General features: G+C 36.5%; 1 protein-coding gene across 4 annotated transcripts in view; it reads left to right on the top strand.

Moving 5' to 3' along the window:
* Positions 1-21623, top strand: part of KIF26B (kinesin family member 26B) — a 361542-nt gene that overhangs the window by 210157 nt on the left and 129762 nt on the right. For all 4 annotated transcript variants that reach the window (XM_058165246.1, XM_058165242.1, XM_058165253.1 and 1 more), the window contains one exon: positions 6529-6712. In XM_058165246.1, coding sequence (XP_058021229.1) covers positions 6529-6712 — 184 coding nt within the window. The remainder of the gene's footprint in view (positions 1-6528; positions 6713-21623) is intronic.

The following is a 21623-nucleotide window of genomic DNA, read 5'->3' as shown; positions in this document are numbered from 1 at the left end:
AGAATCCCATTTGATTTCTGATGAGAAAATGTCTTGAAAATAAAAGGAGCTATGGAAGGGAAATTGGAAAGGAAATGTCAAGAGGTCAGATCTGTGCAACAAGCTACAGACATTTCCCTTGGCACACTTCAGACTTTCTGTCGTGACTTATTTATATATTATCTTAATGAAATAATAATTAAATAATTAAGAGAAAACTGATAAATTGCAAAGCAAAGCATTATTCTCAAGCCTTATCTTCATTTAAAAAAACAAACAAACCTCTTAGCCCTGTGTAATTCTAATATTTATTTTTAGAGAATAAAATTAGTGGATAGCTGCAGCTCAAGGTTTCTTTGGAAGCTGGCCTAGTTGCCCAGAAAAAGATTAAAGCAAGCCAGAGAAAGTGCTGCTTCTCTATTTTTTTTGCTGGTAAATGTGTATTTTGTGAATGGCTGTATTTACTGTGGCAGCCATTTGTTTAATTGTCAACTCCTCCATGACACTAATATAAGAATATCAGGCCATGCTCTCCCATGTCTGAAACAGTGAACTATTCCTACATTATTTAACCTCTAATAATAAAAGTAAAGTTGGCATGTATACTGCTGGTAAATGTGTATTTTGTGAATGGCTGTATTTACTGTGGTAGTCATTTGTTTAATTGTCAACTCCTCCATGACAATAATATGATAAGAATATCAGGCCATGCTCTTCCATGCCTGAAACAGTGAACTATTCCTATATCATTTAACCTCTAATAATAAAAGTACAGTTGGCATGTATACTGCAAATCAGGAACATTTACGGCCATTTGCAGCATCACTGGGTGGCATGAACACGATTTACACCTTTTTTTGCCGAAAACATGGATATTTCCAATTTCTGGCTAAAATGCCCAACTGTTTTCCTAACAACTAACATGTTTGTTAGCAATCATTTAAGAAGCGTTGCAAAAAAGGTTGTAAAGTTGGGTGAGATGGTGATCCACTTAATGACCATCATGACTTACAACCAAATTCTGGGTGCAATTACGGTAATAAATCGAGGATTACCTGTACTCATGTGATTAGCAACAGGTTGGATCAGAAAATGGAAAATCTGTCTAAATGAAGAGAACAAAAATCATTGTAAGTATGTAAAGGAACTATGGAATGAAGACATTATTTAAGTTTGACACACAACATTGATACTAATGAATTGAAGCCTATCTCTTAACTTTAGAGCCACAATAATCTTTTTGTAGTGTAGGAAATATGTAAGAATTGTCCTGTTCCCTCTTCCTGCTTCTAGATAGATAGATAGATAGATAGATAGATAGATAGATAGATAGATAGATAGATAGATAGATAGATAGATAGATAGATAGATAGATAGATAGATTCTAATCAAGCTGAAGCAGCAAATTGCCATCTGCATTGATGATGATATATAAAGATTATCCCGGAGTTCAGGGCAAGGATATCTTGTTCGTATAATATATAAATTTCCAGTGAAACCTGTCATGTGGATATAACACATTTTTATAGCTGGACACTTTTTATAAGCCAAAGCATTTATTTTTCAGAGACAATAATAGTTCATTTAAATCCAAAAGTTTGCTTGGGGAAACGGGTTGCATAAATTGGGAAAATCAAGCTGGACAGTTTTTTACAGGACCATGAAACTTGTCAGAAGTTTTAGGAATTGATCTGCTGGCTAAGATCATCTATGAACCTTTCTACAAAGCTCTGCCTTCAAGTAATGGAATCATCTTAAAATTCTTTGAATGAGAAAACATCCCCATGGAATCCCAGATCTGCAAACCACAAAGCAGAAGTTTTACAAATTGAGAAGAGCTGCAGTTGATTTTTTTGGCGGGTGGGTAGAAAAGCTCTCAATTATCCAAGGAGAACACGGGCAGTTTTTAAAACACAAGACTCTACCAGAGTCTTAAATATTTTTTTTAAAATCATATTTTCAAACCTCTATTGTTAGTTTTTTTAAGGCTAAATAAAATGCATTTGAATATTTGGTGTCAAAAGAATGTGTTAAAATCGGAACAGGCCAATTTGTAAATACTGCAGTAATTGCCACATATTATAGTTAAGGAACATTAGTAACTAGAATGTGGTAGGTCCATAACTTTGATAATTATATTAAGCTGCTCATAAAATGTTGGATTGAGTTTTAAATTGTAATTAAATACAGAAGGCCACTTGCTGTGGTGGTCTTGAATGATAATGTATGCAAATTAATGAAAAAGCTGCCCGCTTCTAAAGTGTTTCAACTCTCACAAAATGACAAGATTTGTAGCTGCAGAGCCTCAGCACAATTACGTATAGTTTTACTGTCACCATAAGTTGATTTTCTCGGAGACAAAGAAATATTTAAATGACTAGAAGTATCTACTATATGTATATCAGGTTTTCTCACTGGAGATATTAGAAGAATGCAAATCCTGAAAACTCCGTAAAACCAATGGAATAACAATTGGCTTTCTTGGCTTTTAAAAATCAGGTTATAATAGCCCATTCCACAATTGTGAAAAGGAAAGGAGTAGCCTAGCAATTTCAGGAGAATTGCCTTAACCATTATAACATACTGTCATATAGCAGGGGTACCCAACCCTGGTTTGTGGACTGGCATCGGTCCGCGGTATGCCAGAAACTGGTCCATCCAAACAAGCAATGCCCTATCTGGATGCAGGCAGCATGCAAAACCACGCTTCCTCTGGTCACGGAAAAAACTCTTTCGTCCATCCTCCCTCGTTTTTTTAAATGACTTAAGGCTGGGAGGGTGGAGAGAATACTTCATTGAGCTGATTGGACTGCAAGATAAATCAGTGTCTCCGATTTAGAGAAAAATCCCCACTGATTTAATTAGCTATTTAACAAAGGGTTTTCAAAATTTGCAGTGCCAGGGCAAATTTTGTATTAAATTATGAATTGGTCCTGACTGTGTGTAATAATTGTATATAAAGGTATTACAGTGATTTGCTTTATGACTATAATACTTCCAGTTGAGTTTAGTTAACAGGTATTATAAAAGAGTGGCTTAAATCACCCAAGGAATATATTGAAATAGTTTTTAAAAAGTATAACTTGAATAGCTGTATTATTTTAATGAAATTGAGTTTATGATTAAAAATAGAACAGCGAGCACCAATGATTTATTTGGGATTGAAGAGGCAAGTTCATAGAGATATGCGTAGGCATATAAACATATAGACAAAAACACAGATGCAAGCAGAAACTAAAATTATATTCAGTTGTGTCTTGGATCACTGAGCTGCAAATAGTTTGCCATTTGAAGAAAGTTACATTCTGAAATTAAATTGAGGAATTCAGGTGTGATTAATCTCACTCAGTGGGATTTTCACTATGCATAAACTCTTAATTTTCTTTCCTTTGATTGGCTGGGCTAAGATTGCAGCATAAATACATTTTATAGGAAGTAAATTCTACTGAATTCATAGCAGCACTTAACTCTGAGTAGTCATGCATAGTATTACACTGAATTAACTAGCAATCTTGGAAAAGAGCTCCTTTAACTATAACTGCAAATGTTGTATATTTGAGTCAGCCTCCCCACAAAACCAAAATGTACCCCAAAAGTTTATTTTTGTCAGAAGTGTCAACTCAGAGTTGAGTAAATTATTACTTTGATTAATTTTTTAATTGTTCCTCTATATCAAGAATCATAAAACATATTTATGATTTATTAAAACATATTTATTCATTCAAGCAGGACTGGCATAAATAGTTGATTTTAAATTGGGGTTTTAATAATATTTTAAATTTTTAAATGTTTTAATTATCGGCCGTATAGTAATAGTTCATTTTAAATTCTTTTAATTGTATATATTCTGTGTTTTTATTCTGGCTGTACACCGCCCTGAGTCCTTCGGGAGAAGGGCGGTATAGAAATTTAATAAAATAAAATAAATAATAAAATAAATAAAATAAATAACATTGTTCTCTTTTGGTGCATACATGACACACCTAGCTCTTTATTATAATGAATTTACTGCTAAGCCTGGTAAGACCTATACTCAGTGCATGTGTAGAGTTTTCCTACATAATTTAACTCTAAAATTCTACTTTAAATCTATGGAAATTTCTGTTTTGGTTTTTAAAAAACTCTTGAGAAGTAAATAGTTGATGAGTAAATTATAGATATCCAAAATTGAACGTTTTAACCGTTTTTCTAGGTGATCAAATTCCAAACACCCTTAAGGAATAATAAGCCCTTAAGTGCCTTCCTAAAAAGCCAGGATCCCAGGAATCAGAGTGTTCCCCAGAATTGGAGAAGCCACTAAAAAGGCAGGGTGTTTAGCTCCTGCCCTGTCATGTCCTGTAGAATGGGACCTCTCAGGAGTCCCTGTTCAAATAAAGGATAGTCTGAGACAAATCTTGCTGGCAAATATGATTCTGTGAGTATCCAGAAACCAAACCAAGTAGGCTTTAAAGATAATCATAAGCATTTTGAATTGCCTCTTTAATGAAAATAGTAACTAGTGTAGTGTCCATAGCATTGGATAAATTCTGTAGTTAGCTGAAGGGTTGCCATATTTTGTACTAGTCATAACTTCTGGATAATCTAAAGGCAGACGACATTTATAAGCCAAGGAGAATAGGACAAGACAATCCTGCTGATTATGTTACCTAGCCTGGCAATGAAACATTCAGAAACTAAATTGAAACAAGCTTGGAGATCAAACCACTGCCAAAATCTAAAGGCAGCTTTAGGAAGAATGTGTTGCAATGGTCTAGTTGCAAGAGAGCATGGGTCACTGTTGTCAGGACCATCAGCTGAAATGAGGGGATCCTTGGTGCTCTCTGAACTTAGTTGATTTCTTGCAGATGAAAAAAAATTCATTGGGTAATGAAACATCTGCAAGAAGGCAACCAAGCTCAGAGAGCACCAAGGATCTTTCATTTCAGCCCTGAGCTATAAGTATTTTCCTTTTTTGGTATTATTGTCTGAAGCTGGACAAAGACCACCCTGGCCACAGCTTCCCCTTGATCCTTTAGCGTAAGCTGAGATTCCAGCAGGATCCCAAAATATGAATATGTTCTTTTAGAGGATGTGTGATTATGTGGAAAGTCAGTATTGGAACCAGAATTGAGGCAGGTCATTTACTGACAAACAGTAGTGCCATCTAGCACAGATTTAATTTATTAATTTCATCCATATAAGCCCTCCAGATTCCAGGTCAGAACTTTTATTACATTCCCAATTTGACATGATAACATTCATTTGAGTACAGTCAGCATATTGACGATACCTACCACAAACTGACAACCACCTCTAGCAGTTTTATGTCAGTATTAACATTTTATTTCTAACAGCATTTTATTTCAAATTACTAGTTTGAAATATTGTTGTTTTCACGATCACTGTTGTGGTTTTGCTCCTTCAATTTTGGGAGGGCCAAAATGTGTCTCAAGGAACTGTTACAATGAAGATTTGCATTGCTATTAATAGCTGGGTTGATGAACATCTTATATCATAACTTCATTTGGGAAAACAATCTGTACAGATTTTTCATATTTTCCTGTACATAAGTTACTGTATAAACTCTTTAAGGAGACAATACAATACTGTGAAAAAAATTTCCTGAATGTCTGATGGTTTGAAAGATCCACTTTGAATTAGCACCATTGTGATAATCACATTTATACATATAAATTAAGCAGTATCTTGTGAACATCAGTTATTTTTTCTAAATTGTCTTATTTTGCTGCATTTGGAAAGAAAACTTTCTTGGGCCTTTTTCCATAGATAAGAGAGGAGCTTGTAACTATTATACTATTATCCATATTCCTTCACTTTTCACATCTAATAGAAAGAGAGAGAGAAAATGTAGTATGTGTATTTTTACATTCATTTTTCAATTGTTGGCCAACATGAAATCAGGTTATTCTGTTTTAATGCCATTCCAAAGGTTAATACTATCAAAAAGCATTGGAAATTCTAGTTCTCCGTACTTAAATCAAAGTGCAGGTTTTTTTATTTTCTGAGTTGTTGCTTCTATGTTTGGTTCTCAGATGCATGCATACATCTCTCTTTTCTCTCTCCTCCTGCATGACAGGAAACAGACTGTATGTTGGTTTAAGTTCAAAATATCTTGGTGTAAGTTCTTTATATGTTTGTTGATTTCCCTTGGGCCACTTAATAGAAATTAACATAATCATAATTGTTCCTTATATCCAAATATTTCACATGTATGGACAGGACACCCAAGACCAAAATATTTTGTGAACCAAATATCCATTATGCAACAGAATTCTCTGGTATTAATTTCTATTTATATGCTGTATTAATTTTTTGATTGGCTACAACTGAACCTATATTGTTACCTGAAGAACTTTATGATAAAAAAGTGCCTTGTATATATTTAACCAGTTTTAAAATTCTTGCCTGTTTTTATTAAGAATGATTCATGCAATAACCCCCCAAAAAATGTCAGTATTACAGGCAGTTTTGTTGCTGACATCACTTGGCAACACGGTGGAGATTTCATTAATTATTTGATAGCATCTTCATTTTCTTTTTCCTCTACAGAGCTGCTCAGAAGTTGAATCTGTCATCCAAAAAGAAGAAGCACAGACCTTCTGCACCCTCCGTTTCTGAATCTCATCTATTTGCTACCAAATTCAGCATGATCCTGCAGACCTCACCTCCACCTGCTCCACCTTGTTTATTAAGGGCAGTCAGCAAGGTGAAAGATACTCCAGGACTGGGCAAGGTACAGATTAAACCCTTATGGTTCTACTAATCAGTTGCAGCAAAACAAAAATTGTGAGCCAAAAAAAAGAAAGAAAGGCATCTCTTAAAGCTGCGTGTGTCAGCTGATACTGGCTGAATTTTTTTACCATAACTAGTTTGTATTAACAAAGAGGCAAAATGCAATAGCTTGTTTCTTTAATCCTCGAAGTATCTTCAAAACAAGGAAAAGTTATGCCCTGCATGTGAGATTTCCCTCTCTAACTGTGCATTTATTCTTCCACCTTTGCTCAGACAATGTTGACAATGAAGGCAAATACATGTGTCTCAGGATAATGATGCGAGATGAAATTTGGGTCGGTCACTGGGACCAGATTTTACTCTTCCGAGCTTTCGGACTCATGCTGGAACCCATCTTCAGGAAATTTCTCCCTACTGAAATATGTGCTTTGGGCTGTTTTGTGAGTTGTGTTGTTGATATGGTGCCTTCCTATTGGCTGATTGGTGTGTTGATGACTGGTGATTGGCTGTCGTTTCTTTGTGCTGCCAAACACTAAGTATTGATAAGCTGGTGGTAATTCAGCACTCATGTTAACTGGCAAGGGGCCCGTTTCCCAAGCTTCAATCATTTCCCTGGCTATCTTTGTACCTACAATGCTGACTCTTTACTGCCTATTTCTTCGAAGACATTTTTAATTAGTATAAATAAACCTAATCTCAAAAAAAAAGATCTTAAAAGAGGGCTCACTAAATCATATACTACACAATAATAGATTAATTATTAGATAAGGGATTGACATATATATTAAATAGACTATTCCAGACTAATCAGTCGATAAATATTCTCCTGTAACACTATGGGTTGAATCAACTATCGCTATTAACTTGATACATGTTTGCAATTTAAAAAATGGTTATTTACAGTGTAATTCTATGCATGTTTGCTCTGATTTGATCAGGCTTATTCCCAGGAAAATAGGTGTAGGTTTTCAGCAGTTATCAATGGTATATCATTAACATTGGAGAAAGGTAATTTGTTACCTTTTTCTGTCTTGCATCCCTCTCTATAAATACAGATCAAGTACCCAAGCCAACTTGAACTAGAAATGAATGGCTTCTTGTACATTCTTGACAAACAGTAAAAATGGCAGAATGTCAACCCACCTTGGCAAATGTATGTCATTCTTATTCTACTTTAATTTCATGTACATTGCTCTAAAATCATAGTTACATTGCTTTTTAATGGCATTAATGCCAGTCTCAAATGAACTGGAATTAAAATTCTTAAGAATAGTGCAGTGAAAGAAGAAAATAATATGTCATGTAATTTGTGACCCTTCTCTTTTTTCTAAATTAATTCCCAATCAAAGAGATGCACATTGCAGAGAATTACATGTAGCAAGAGAGTTAGAAGACTCATATAACCTGATATCTGTTTGGACATATATATCTAATTCATGGAAATGATTTTATAGGACATTTTAGTGGTCTTATGACTAAATATGTTGAGGAATTCCAACAACTGCTTCTCAAATGTAAATAGGATTTTGAACTACTATTGATAAACAAAGGCATTATTTTGGAGATTAATACAATAATAATAATACAATAATACAATAATTAACTTGTTAGCTAACTCATGCTTGGATTATTTTTATGTAGCAAATAGTTCTGGTAGTATTAGTCGTTATTTTTACATCACTATAGCTCTTAACTCACATTGCCAGGAAACAATTATGAGAATATGAGAAAATAAAATAATATGCAGTTCCCACATTTGCATTAAATGAACCTGCTCTTCACCTCTGTCCAAGCTTAGCCATGTTTTATTGATCTTGATCACAGACCTGGCATTTTAGAGCCTGCGTTACTTACAAGCAGTCTCACTTTGGCCTATAAGTGTCTCTCTTCTGGCTTTCTTAAGCAAAGCAGGCTACAATTATGCATAATTTAATTCAAGATCAAAGGGCGTGGGGCAAGATCTGAAGTGCTTTCTGAAGTAACTCTTAAGTTCTGGCCTGAATGGAGTATGAGGGTTGAGGAATCATATGCCATATCTTTATTGGAACGTATTTTGTATTTGCTTGAATGAGTTTTCAGTATGGTCTAGTAATCTGCTTTCTCAAAACCCCAAGTCATGCAAAGAGATATGCTCACCTTTGAACAAACGTGAATATGACTGTTCTTCAAACTATAGCTAGCTGGATCCTGGATGATCAGAAGAGTAAAGGGTTCGATGGACAAGATCGTAAGATGTAGAAATCAAATACTGACATACTTTATTATTGTATATTTGTTAAAAATGCCTGAAATTATATATCTGAATGTGGAATGTTTCCACCATAAGTAACTATTTTTATTCTGTATATTGATAGTTGAGGGTATAATTATCATGGAATGGGGGAATTAAGTCCTTTCTTTCAAAAAAATGGAAGAATATACAGAGACTCCTAAGGGTGTGCAAAATATTTCAGATTTGATATTCCCTATTGCACCATTCAGTATGCTTGTTTCTAAGTATAAAAGAGCTGTTTTATTGAGAAGCATTCTGTTTCTAACATTTTGAAAGTGTTCTGAGCTCAAATCAGAGTATTTTCAACTCAACTGCTTTTCAGCACAAAAGCAACATGAGTGAGGCGGTTTATTTCCCACTAGAAGAGGTTTGGGTACAAAATCAACATTTTGAATGTGAGGAATGGGAATATTTTATACATATCTAAAAAGGCATTTTTGCAGTTGGCTTTGCTTTAAGCTGAACCATATATTATGCCAGCTCAGTTAAGGATAAGCATAGAGCAAGAATATTTCAGGAAATATATGTGGATGGCAAGATTGGCTTATTTATTTGTTTATTTTTAAGACTTTATATTATCTTGGGAGCAGATTAAGCAATTTACAGTACAATATACACTAAACCAAGAATTAAAACCGGGGTGAAATGCTCCCGGTTCGGACCAGCTCGCGCAATCCGGTAGCGATGGCAGCTGCTGGTTCGGAGGACCGGTAGCAAAAATCCCTGGCCCCGCCCTCCTGCCTCTGTTGAGCCGCATCATCAGCAGAGGTGTTTTTTTTTTACTTTTAAAAGCCGGTTTTTCTTTAGCCGAAACATGCCTTTAAAAGTAAAAAAAAGCCTTTGAGGATCCAGCCTCTCAGCTGAGATCGGCACAGCCTTTAAACTTAAAAAAAATATTAAAGTCTCTTCTGGCGATCTCACCTGAGTTCCTCATCAGCAGAACCTTACTTGTACTCTTACTTACAGAAAACATGTTTTCTACAAGCAAGAGTAGAGATTCTAAGGCACTTACCTGATTACTGATGAATGCATGGCTTTTTTTCCAGCCCGAAAGCCCCAGTTTCACTTTCAGCCAGACAGAATCAATTGCTTAGCTAATCTATTTCCTCAGTGATCAACTAATGCTGGCTGGCTTTGCTGGCTGAAGAACTCTGGGATTTGAAGTCCACAATAAAACAAAACAAAACAAAATAAAATAATAAAATAAAATATTTGTGCAGCTTTCTAAGATTTGGTGTGTTTCTGTAGTGTTTCACTCTAACTATACAAACACACAAAATCTCAGAAAGCTGTATGTGGCATTTTGTGTGGGTGTGTGTGGGTGTGTGTCAGTAGTGTTGTGTGTGTGTAAAGTGTGAAAGTTGGTTTTTGAGCTTTTTGTGGCTATGTGAAGTGTGAAGTGCAGCTGCATTTACATTGCGTGTGAGTCAGTTGTGTTGTGTTGTGTTGTGTGTGTGTAAAGTGTGAAAGTTGGTTTTTGGTACCTCTTATTGTTTTTTATTATTTTTATTATTTATTGTTATTGGCCACGCCCACACAGTCATCTGATCACCAAGCCACACCCACCAATTAAGCCACGCCTACAGAACCGGTAGGGAAAATTTTTAGATTTCACCCCTGATTAAAACCGTATATAGTACATTATCACAAGAACTTTATATAAAATCCAGTTCAACCTCTCCATCAACCTTCATTCTATAATATTAAATGAAGAGAAGCTATTCTAATAAGCAGGAGCACTGCAAAAAGGAGACACCTGTTTCAGATTTAACAATATAACTTTTAATCATGAGACCAATCTAACAATCTTCACTGGACTTTGCTTTGCCTCTTTCTCTTATTCTCCCTCAGGTATGGATGAAAAGTATTAACTTTCATATTCAGAGGAAGTACTCTTCTTTGTAAATCCCTATTCAGAATGAATGGTGTTTAAAAATAGTTTTTTAAAAAGTTATTTTTTTTATTCCTACTTTTATTATTGCTATAAGTAATTCAAGGCAGCAAATATACCTAATACTTCTTCTTCCTATTTTCCCAACAACAACAACCCTGTGAAGAGAGTGGCACTGAAAGAGAGTGACTTGCCCAAAGTCACCTAGCCAGCTTTTGTGCGTAAGCAGGACAAAAACTCATAGCCTCCTGGTTTCTAGTCTGGTGCCTTAATCACTACTAGACCAAACATTAATATGAACAAACGTTGAAGTACATCATCTATAACAATAAAGCCAAAAGAAGACAGTTAGTTGTCATGTGAAATATGAGGGTTGTGGAGATATGCATGCAAATGTAATTAACTAAGATTCTGGTAATTAATTGACTGAAATTTCTTGGAAGTAACTGTAATATATGCTATTTATAATGGATCACTAGTGGATTAGCCATAGTTCATTTAAACCGTTATATGATTAGTCCTTAGGAGAAAGGACTGTTTCCTTCCTTGTCATTTTAGATTATTTATAGTAAGTATGTTTGCATAGAAATTTGGAGAAATAGAAATAAAACAATATCCTGCCCTCTTGCAAAAAAATAAGTGAGGAAAAATAGGTTAAAGCAGATGGAACTTTCATAGAATCTTTTCATTGCCTGCAGAGTTGGACTTTCTTGGCCACAAATATTTTTTAGTATTCTAATTTTTTTGAAAAATCCAGTCAGCTTCTGAAATATGTGCTGCCAATATTCATCAAGAGAATATTAACAATGAAGCAAGAGAAAAAGTTATCTTGTCTGCTGAAAGTTCTGCACTGGGACCTAGAGTAAGTCAAAAGTTAATTGCTGTAGGACAAATGAGAGTTAAAACCATTATCCCTAGGAAACAATTTCTGAGAGGAAGAACAAAAACTGTTTCTCCTCCAAGTTACTATGGTTACAGAAATGGGAACAAGGAGGAATACCCCATGAGGCATTTTAAGAAGACATGTGCGTTCATCATTGTAGTCAAGCAGATTGTTCTATAAATTAAATAGTTCCACATGAAATGAAAGCCAGGTGGCCTTTAGCCCTCAAGTTGGAGTGGCCCATTACAAGGATATTCTTCAGGAAACAGGTTTGATGGATTGGACTGAAATCTTTGCTGGACCAACTAATAGTACATTTTGAGAGGAAAAAGTTTAGCATCTTTTACTGAGGAAGGTAAGAAGGAAGGGAGGCTTCTATCAGAAAGTCAAAGCTGGAAAAACAACCATGGACTATCTAGAATCCTTGGATTTCCAGATTTCCACAACCATACTTCCACATTGATTTTCTCTTTCTGAAAGAAAGATGTGAATATTGTGCCAGTGAGTACGTGGTATATAAGGTTGTTTCTGCTTACTTGCATTAGAATGAGGAATGTGCTTTTCTAGCAATAGCATTTAGACTTATTTACCGCCCCATAGTGCTTTACAGCACTTTCTGAGCAGTTTACAATGTCAGCATTATTTATTAGTCAGTCTCCCTAAAAATGATCCATGGATTCTGCTATTAACAGTTTGTTAAAACTTGATAGAGAAATCCATTTATTGGTATTCTCATGAGCCAAAAACCTTAAGAATAACTTTTATCTTTTGATTTTTGTTTGGAGAAAAACAAGATAAGACTTGCCATTGAAACATAGCAGTGAAAACAAATAGCAGTTCCTTGGTTTGTTTAACTGTTTCTGGTAGGAAGAACATTCGCATGGTGGTGTCAACCAGTATACTTGCTAGATTGCAACAGGTCAACAAGTCAACAAAGTCTGATTTATTGTGATGGGTGAATTGGTCCTATGTGTTTCAATAAAACCTTCCACATATTTCATTCTGAAGTCCATCTCATTTCAAGACTTTAAACGTTTTGTTGTTTTATGTGTGCCTATGAACCCTTGCTCAATGGACAGGATGAAAAAGACAGTAGAGGTTTTGCCATAATAGTACGATAATAACAGAGACTGATGATCTAATCTAGTTTATTGATTCAGCTACAAGGTTACGCAGCTTCTTTGTTTTTGAAATGCACCAACTTAGTAATAGGTGATACATTAAAGAAAATCTGAGGATATATTTATCTTATAGAGTTGGGGGTGTATTTTTTTATCTAATTTTTTTTTTAGTTAGTTTTATTTTTTAAAAAGGATCCTCAGATGTATCTTGTAGTTTCATTTTAGGTGATATATAAAATGGTTAAGTTAAGTTAAGTTTTGTTTCCAAGTATGTATGTTTCATCCATGAAAAAATAAATTTAATATGAAAGGGTAGAAAAACTAGCACAATGAAAATGATAATAGTAGTAATGGACATCTACTGACAATTCAAATTCTAAAAAAATATTCATTAGACATTCTTATACGTGGCAAAATATATGTTTTAAGTTTTGTTCCCTTTTTTGTTTGAAAATTAGTGTTTTCTGAACTGTATAATTCCACTAGGGACACAATGCAGAACACATATTTTTCTTGGTATTATGATAATATTTGCATTTTTAACATCAATTTTTCACCTGTCTGCTTCTTCTGAACAAGCCAAAATGAAGAGAAACTATATTCATTGGAGTTTAACAACTTGCATAATGCCATCTGTAGCAACAATGAAAATCATTGTTACTCAATCACAAAATTTATAATTGCTGTCTGATAAAATGATACTTTTCCACTTTATATTCCAAATATAATTTATAAGCAGACCATGTAATGCATAATACATTTTTACATAGTAGTAAAATTGCAGTTAAAATTATTTCTCATTTTCTCTATTGCTTATTTTTTTTAACCTCTATGGGTAGAAATATCTCACAAGTGGCAACAATTACTTGAAGAACTGTGTTGCCAGCAGGAAACTGTGAGGCAGAAATCATGGACTCAATTAGGGAATAAGATCCAACCTTCCTATAATTACTTTCTTTTCTCTTCCCCAAACATGAAGGTAGTTGGAATTTTCATTCGAAGTAATTCATTTTCTTTGATTAATTACCATTGGCATAGCTAGAGGCCTCTCTGTAATGTATGATATTCTACACAAGTGTTCAAAAAAAAACACACCCACATCTTGTGGGGTAACTCTCTTAATTTCTGAAAGTTTAAAGACTCCCTTTAGCTAAAATAGGGCAGATTCTGACCCCTTTGAAAGAGTAAACATGCTTGTAAATGTTATCCAGTTCTGTAAACAAATAAAAAGTAGTTGATGTTTCTTTTAAGAAAAAATAATTTCAAATTCTTAATATATCTTGAGCAAGGAACTTCCTTCCTAACTTTGTGTCTGGAAGATACCAGATATTAGAAGAGACCAGCAAGTTAGTCAAGTCCATCCAATTCCATGAAAAAGTTATTTTTCAATATTGAACAGGTAGTGACATATCTGCTTCATATCTGAAGCAAAGCATGTTATGGTGGAGCTGTCAGGGTTCCGATGGATGCCCTAATTAAATCATGAGTCTCGAGCCAAGCTTCAAAAGAAATCCAGTTATTTATTAGGAGCTTCATGTAGGCAGGTTCCCAAGTGAAGCCAGTTCTGACCCTACATAATTTATGCTCCAATTAAGACCCTGTTTCCCCCCTCCCCCCAGGATGTGTCATCAATCACATTCACCAACGGAGCAATTTTGTGGGTTGTCGAGGTCACTCCCCTCCGGCTTCTGTAGGTAACCCTGGGATACCTACCCTGGATGAAGCTGTCTATCTAGACCCGTTCCAGTCTGGCTTCTGACCCAGTTATAGTACGGAGACGGCTTTGGTCGCGTTGGTGGATGACCTCTGGAGGGCCAGGGATAGGGGTTGCTCCTCTGCCTTGGTCCTATTAGATCTCTCAGCGGCTTTTGATACCATCGACCATGGTATCCTGCTGCGCCGGTTGGAGGGATTGGGAGTGGGAGGCACCGTTTATCGGTGGTTCTCCTCCTATCTCTCTGACCGGTCGCAGACGGTGTTGACGGGGGCAGAGGTCGTCCGCGAGGCACCTTACTTGTGGGGTGCCTCAGGGGTCGATTCTCTCACCTCTCCTGTTCAAGATCTATATGAAGCTGCTGGGTGAGGTCATCAGTGGTTTTGGGGTGAGTTACCATCTGTACGCTGATGATACTCAGCTGTACTTTTCCACCCCGGACCATCCCAACGAAGCTGTCGAAGTACTGTCCCGGTGCCTGGAAGCCGTACGGGTCTGGATGGGGAGAAACAGACTCAAGCTCAATCCCTCCAAGACGGAGTGGCTGTGGATGCCGGCACCCCGGTACAGTCAGCTGCAACCGCGGTTGACTGTTGGGGGTGAGTTATTGGCCCCAAGGGAGGGGGTACGCAACTTGGGCATCCTCCTGGATGGACGGCTGTGAACACCTGGCGGCCGTCTCCAGGAGTGCCTTCTACCAAGTACGCTTGGTTCGCCAGTTGCGTCCCTTCCTTGACCGGGATGCCTTATGCACAGTCACTCACGCTCTGGTCACTTCTCGTTTGGATTATTGCAATGTTCTCTACATGGGGCTGCCCTTGAGGTGCACCCGGAGGCTGCAGTTAGTCCAGAATGCGGCTGCGCGAGTAGTAACGGGAGCCACTCATTGCTCCCACGTAACACCACTGCTACGCAGTCTGCACTGGCTTCCTGTAGTCTTTCGGGTGCTCTTCAACATTTTGGTTACCACCTTTAAAGCGCTCTATGGCTTAGGACCCGGGTACTTACGGGACCGCCTGCTGTTACCTTATGCCTCCCACCGACCCGTACGCTCACACAGAGAGGGTCTTCTCAGGGTGCCGTCCGCCAAACAATGTCGGCTGGCGGCCCCCAGGGGTAGGGCCTTCTCTGTTGGAGCTCCTACGCTCTGGAACAACTTCCCCCTGGCCTACACCAAGTGCCAAGTGATCTTCAGATCTTTCGCCGTGAGCTAAAAACATACTTATTTATTCAAGCGGGACTGGCTTAATAGTTTTATTAAATTTTAATTGGAGTTTTATTGTTTGAGGTTTTAAACTTTTAAATTTTTAATGTCGGCCTTTTTGTAATATGCTCTGTTTTAAATTTTTTGTTTTAATTGTATATATATTGGGTTTTTATCTTTTGGCTGTACACCGCCCTGAGTCCTTCGGGAGAAGGGCGGCATAAAAATCTAATTAATTAATTAATTAATTAATTAATAAATAAATAAATACATACATACATACATACATACATACATACATACATACATACATACAGCCTTGAGAGAGATAAGCGTGGAATGTGCATCTGTCTTTGGCTGCTGTGCCATTTTGCCAGTTTCCCATTTCCCCTGGCCTGTGGCAACTCAAGAGCAAGCCAGGGATGCTTTGTGAGTTGAGCAGAAGCAGTCAAGGAATAAAGCACATTACTTTTCAAAATGTTAGATGGGGTTCACATTTCATCTCACAGTTGCCTCTTTTGTGCTGGCTGTGTCCTCCTCATAATATTACCACAATATGTTTGTGAATTCCATTTGCTTTTGGTATTTACATTTGCCATTTAGTACTTACAGTGGATATAAATAACAAAAGATAGATGGAGAAGAATGCACAGCTTTCTCCTTTGTTTCCCTAGGTAGAAGACACATTAAAATGCCTAGAAATTATTCTTAAGTGAGATTTGTAATCTATTTTTGTGATATATGCTCACAAATGCTGTAAGTACTCTCACAAATAAATGTAACTGTAAGACAAAACCTTGAAAACTAGTTAGCTAGTGGCTGTTGTATTAGCATAACAATAAATAGCTAAACATTATAATAATTAATGTACAAGTATTTTCTGAAGTTTTCCCATAGCTGTAGTAAAACTGCATTTCATCAGATCCTTTGAGGACTTAAATTGATGATATTTCAGGATTCTAAATCAATTTCTCTGGGATTTTTCTTTATATATTTTTTTCTGTATTGACCTTTGAATATAGACTTTTCAAAGAGCATGATATTATGTTTAAATAAAAGGATCGCCTGTGAAACTTCCCAAAGAAGTTTGTTCAAGTTGACTTTTCAAAGCTTAACTCCTTTTAATCTGTCTGAAGTCCTACATGTTGAAATGCAAGTAGTCATTGCCTTATGACCAGTTGCTTAGTGACCATTCAAAGTTACGATGGAATACCTGGGAGATACCTAAACCCAGATTCAAAGTTACAGTTTCCCAACCCCACCCCCCCCATGGTCACATAACCACACTTTAGTTGCTCAGCAAGTGGACCACATTTGTGGCCATTTTATAACACTTTATCAGAGACCAACATTTACTTCCAGTTTTTGGCAAAACCAGACTATAGTGAACCATGTTTAGTTTTGATTTCACTTATTTAAACATCAGATTATTGAGTGGAGGTACCTTCTTGTTCAAAGAATGGCAATCACTGCATGTACATTTTATTAACATACGTATAATTTATTATGGCAACTGAGCAGAATTGCAAGTAAACACATTAAAAATAAACTAAAAACAAACCAAGATAAAATATTAAAATTAGCAGTGGGTTCATCAGCAGATAATAAATATTTGCTTAATTTTACAGACAGTAAAATAAAATTTGGCTCAAGGAGACTGACTCATATTGTTTTGATAACAACAACTATTCATGGAAATACCAACATTTCCTGGGTGTTTTACCAGAAATTATAGGGTCCTTAAGTCCATATACAGAGTATAGTATAGCAGGCCATGAGCTATAGTTTCAACAGCCCTTGTCTACAACAGGTGCAGTCTCAGCTCATTGGGACTTTTTTGTATCAGCCCTCGAAAACTTCAACATGAGGAGAGTGTTATAGTATACTAATCTTAGTGCTGTTCAGAATTTGGAAACAGGTGGTATAAATATCTCAATGGTTTATACATAGAGACTTAATAAGAAAAACATTCTTGGATAGAACAGACTGTTGGGCTTCCAAGTCTTTGATATGTTGTTTAAATACACTGAGTACAGGTTCATAACCCCATTATTAGGAATCTGGCCTTCCTGGAAAAGCCAAGATGTTGAAGTTTTTGTAAGATAGTCTTGAAGCATATTGATCATAACCTGCTACAATACAAATCCATGATCCTGTTTGAACCCTATTAGTCTGGCCTCCCTCTTAATACTATATTTGGAACATAAGGAACTACCTTAAATATAGCCATTAGAAATTTGATTGAATGCTTTCACGAGGAGTAATAGAAGAGTAAAGTTCTAGTTGGCACCAAAAAGTGGTTGTATATTCATCCAGTCTTAGCTGAATATAGCTTCAGTATTGCTAGGATATGCTGTGCTTCTCTGGTGAAATGAAAAGATTGAATTGAGGCCACTGGTGTTTGATCATTTTGTATAACATAATTTTGGTGTGCACTGCATTTGCTGGAGTTACATAAAGCCATGCAGAAGGATTTCACAAAATCCTCACAAAGGATTTAATTTTTTCAATACTTTGACCATTTATCCTCCAGTCATGAAGTTTGGGTTTTTTTTGCAAAGATCAAGATCTGATTTTAATGCTTCCTTATATTAACTTTGTTAGAAAAGTCATCTATGGCCTTTTTTAGAAAAAATAAATACGGATTCAGTCACACAGGTATTAGTAATTCTCAGACTGAAAGTTCAGACCAGTTTTGGTTATCACAAGACTTTGCTTGGGAATAGGCCAGAGGTGGGTTTCAGCAGGTTCTGACCAGTTCTGGAGAACCTCTAGTAGAAATTTTGAGTAGTTCGGAGAACTGGTAGTAAAAATTCTGACTGGCCTCGCCCCCAACTATTCTCTGCTTCCCAGGTCCCATCTGATTGGGAGGAAATGGGGATTTTGCAGTAAGCTTCCCCTGGATTGGGAAGGGAATGGAGATTTTACAGTATCCTTCCCCTGGAGTGGGGTGGGAATGGAGATTTTACAGTATCCTTCCCCTGGAGTGGGGTGGGAATGGAGATTTTACAGTATCCTTCCCCTGCCATGCCCACCAAGCCACACCCACAGAATTTTGAAACCCACCACTGGAATAGGCATTAGACCAGAATGTATCAATCAACTTCTATCTTGATAATTAGAGTGTATGACACTGATCCTACTTAAATTTCTTTTTTTAATCTAGCCTTAGTTCAAAATGTTGGCTAAAGCTTTGAAAATCCTTTGGCAGCAAATTGTTTTGAAGTATGTGTTTGAAATTTATAGTAATTTATAAATTTGAGATTTGCATTCTAACAAAATGAAAGTTGTGAAAAACTTGCTTGTGTACAAAATGGTGGCACGGAGCATGTAACCATGACAAAAGCCAGTTTACCAGAAGCCAAACTAGTTCTGAAAAATGTTCTCCTACATGCAAGTGGACCTTCATGAAACCCAAAACAAGGTTGCGAATAAAGATGATACTAGAGATTGTTGTTTTGGTTCACAGATACAGCTTCCATTTTAATTTTTAAGTTTAAAAAAATCCTTTCAAAAATCATTTGGGCCTGATGGACAAAAAAGGTTTATTACAGCCTGCCTGTGGTCTCTGTTAAAGAATTGTCAAATTGTCAAATAAGCATGAGATGCCATTCTTTTATTTAATAGTAATGTGCCCAGGATCCTCTACCTAGTAGAAAAATGAAAACTTCTGAGAAGTTATGAGACTGTGACTTTTTCTCCTGATCTCTTGGAGTGGTGCAAGGAGGCAACCTGGTGACACAATAATGATCCCAGAAGGGGATTTTGAAAGTAGGAATGGAACAGGAGGCAAACTGCAAATATATCTATCGATCATACATACAGTATATATCTCACCTCATACAAGGCTAATTGTATTATCTCACCAATGCTGCATTTAGAAATTAGATGCATTAGGCAACCTATGCCCTATTGGGTCATCATTTCAGAGATATTTCCTTACCAGGCAGAGAAACAGAATGGCCAAAGGTGGGCAAAAAAGCTGTGCAATCAGGAGTTATTTCTGATTTCCTTGCCATCTGTCCCGTTGAGTTTCCTTGTTGGAATCTGGCAGGGAACATAAGAAATTTCCCTCCCTCCCTCCCCCCCAGTGTTATCAGAAGAGGGATAAGCAAGAGCAAAGCAACTTTATTTGCAACTATTCTTCTAAAGGGGAAAAGGATGTTGTGCAGAAGCATATCCTCACCCCTCGCATAGCTCAGAATATTAGAGAGAGAAAGAGATAATGGACAGACAGACCGACAGACATTTATTTTTATTTTATCACAAAGTCGCAACATCTCAAATACATGGGAGGAGAACAGATAGTTGTTCTATCCTTATTTTCCCACCAGGGTAAATGCAAGATACTAATTAAAATATCGTGAGATGTAGTTCATCCTTTTAAGAGGCTTTGTTTTCCAGCTATATACCTGAGTGATTTGAGCACATTTTCATAAAATACTTTAAATTTACATTCTGAGTTTTTGTCCTTCTCCAAACCTTTTGCCATGCATGCACATAATTTAAACATTGGATTTTGTCTCTAAATTACTCTCATTTCTCCGGAGCATGCTGAGCTATGTCCTGGCACAAGATCTGACAGCGGCACGAGGGATGTGTGTACTGTCTGGCCACACAGAAGGTGGAGGCATGCACACTGATTGATAACAGCATGTGCAGATGTGATAAACATAAAGAGGCCCAGGCTCCTTTTTGGGAAAGTTGAACAGCAACATAAACGAGGAAACGGAACTCCCCCAGAGACTTGTACTTGATGTTCAGTGGGACTCATGAATCTTTTCAGATTGCTAGAAAGATTTATCATGAGGCCAGTTCTGTGGCATGAGGCGGTTCAGAAATGCAACTCCACTAAGATCTTTTCTAGGCTATCATAGCATATTAATAATGCAGTAGTAATAATGGAAGTACAAATTAAACATAACTAGATAGAGAAGATGAACAACAGGTTTGAGACTTTGGAGATCGCTTTAGCTCAATCAGATAGGACAGCTAATATAGGGAGAAGTTCAGGATCTCCTTGTTAATTACTTTGTATTTAATAAACAGCACCGTATCTACTAGATTATTATAGGTGAGGGATTAGACTTCTATTATACTGGACAAATACACAAACTTTTCATAGACTGTTTCACCATTTTGTAATTTATTATAAGTAGGCTGTCAACATTGCCAATTCACCAATCTCCAACCAGTGAAGGATTCATTTTGCAGAAGGATAAAAAGATATAAAGGTGCCTAAAAGTAGGCTCAGTAGTTTATATATTGTATGGAATAATGCTTCGTCTTTAATGGGATGTAGTATTGTAGGGGGAAGTTAATGCTTCTGCCAATATTACACCCCATATCAAGGCTTTCTAGGAGCTTCCTAAGATCAGTTTTAGAAATCCACAATAAGGTCTTATTTTTATTGTATTTAATCAATTCTGCCTGTTATCCAACAAAGTTACACGTGTGCATATACAAACACATAAAATATGTTAAGATTATGTAAGCATTTTGTGTTATCTGCATGTTGCAGTTGTTGAGGGAACAGTGGATCTGCCCATTATGTTACATGGATTCCATTCTTCCACTCTGTCTGCACTAAGCATTGAATTCTGCAGTTGAGAAATCTGAATACTTAATTTTTCATGTAAGCCAAAAGCAGGCACATTTTGCTTTACATCACAGATTGGGACATGGGACTCCATGTGGAAAATTCATGAACAATTGCTGCCTTATTAGACAAATTGCATGTTTTAAATATATGTAAATTCAACAGTTTTAGTAGTTTGGGAGGGGGACTCCTAGATTTATCTATTCAGAGGCAGAAAAATGTTTTGGA

The sequence above is a fragment of the Ahaetulla prasina genome, chromosome 1 (genome assembly GCF_028640845.1).
Source record: "Ahaetulla prasina isolate Xishuangbanna chromosome 1, ASM2864084v1, whole genome shotgun sequence".
NCBI classification, from domain to species: domain Eukaryota; kingdom Metazoa; phylum Chordata; class Lepidosauria; order Squamata; family Colubridae; genus Ahaetulla; species Ahaetulla prasina.
Note: the sequence above shows the minus strand (reverse complement) of the source record. Positions and strands in the feature narration are given on the sequence as shown.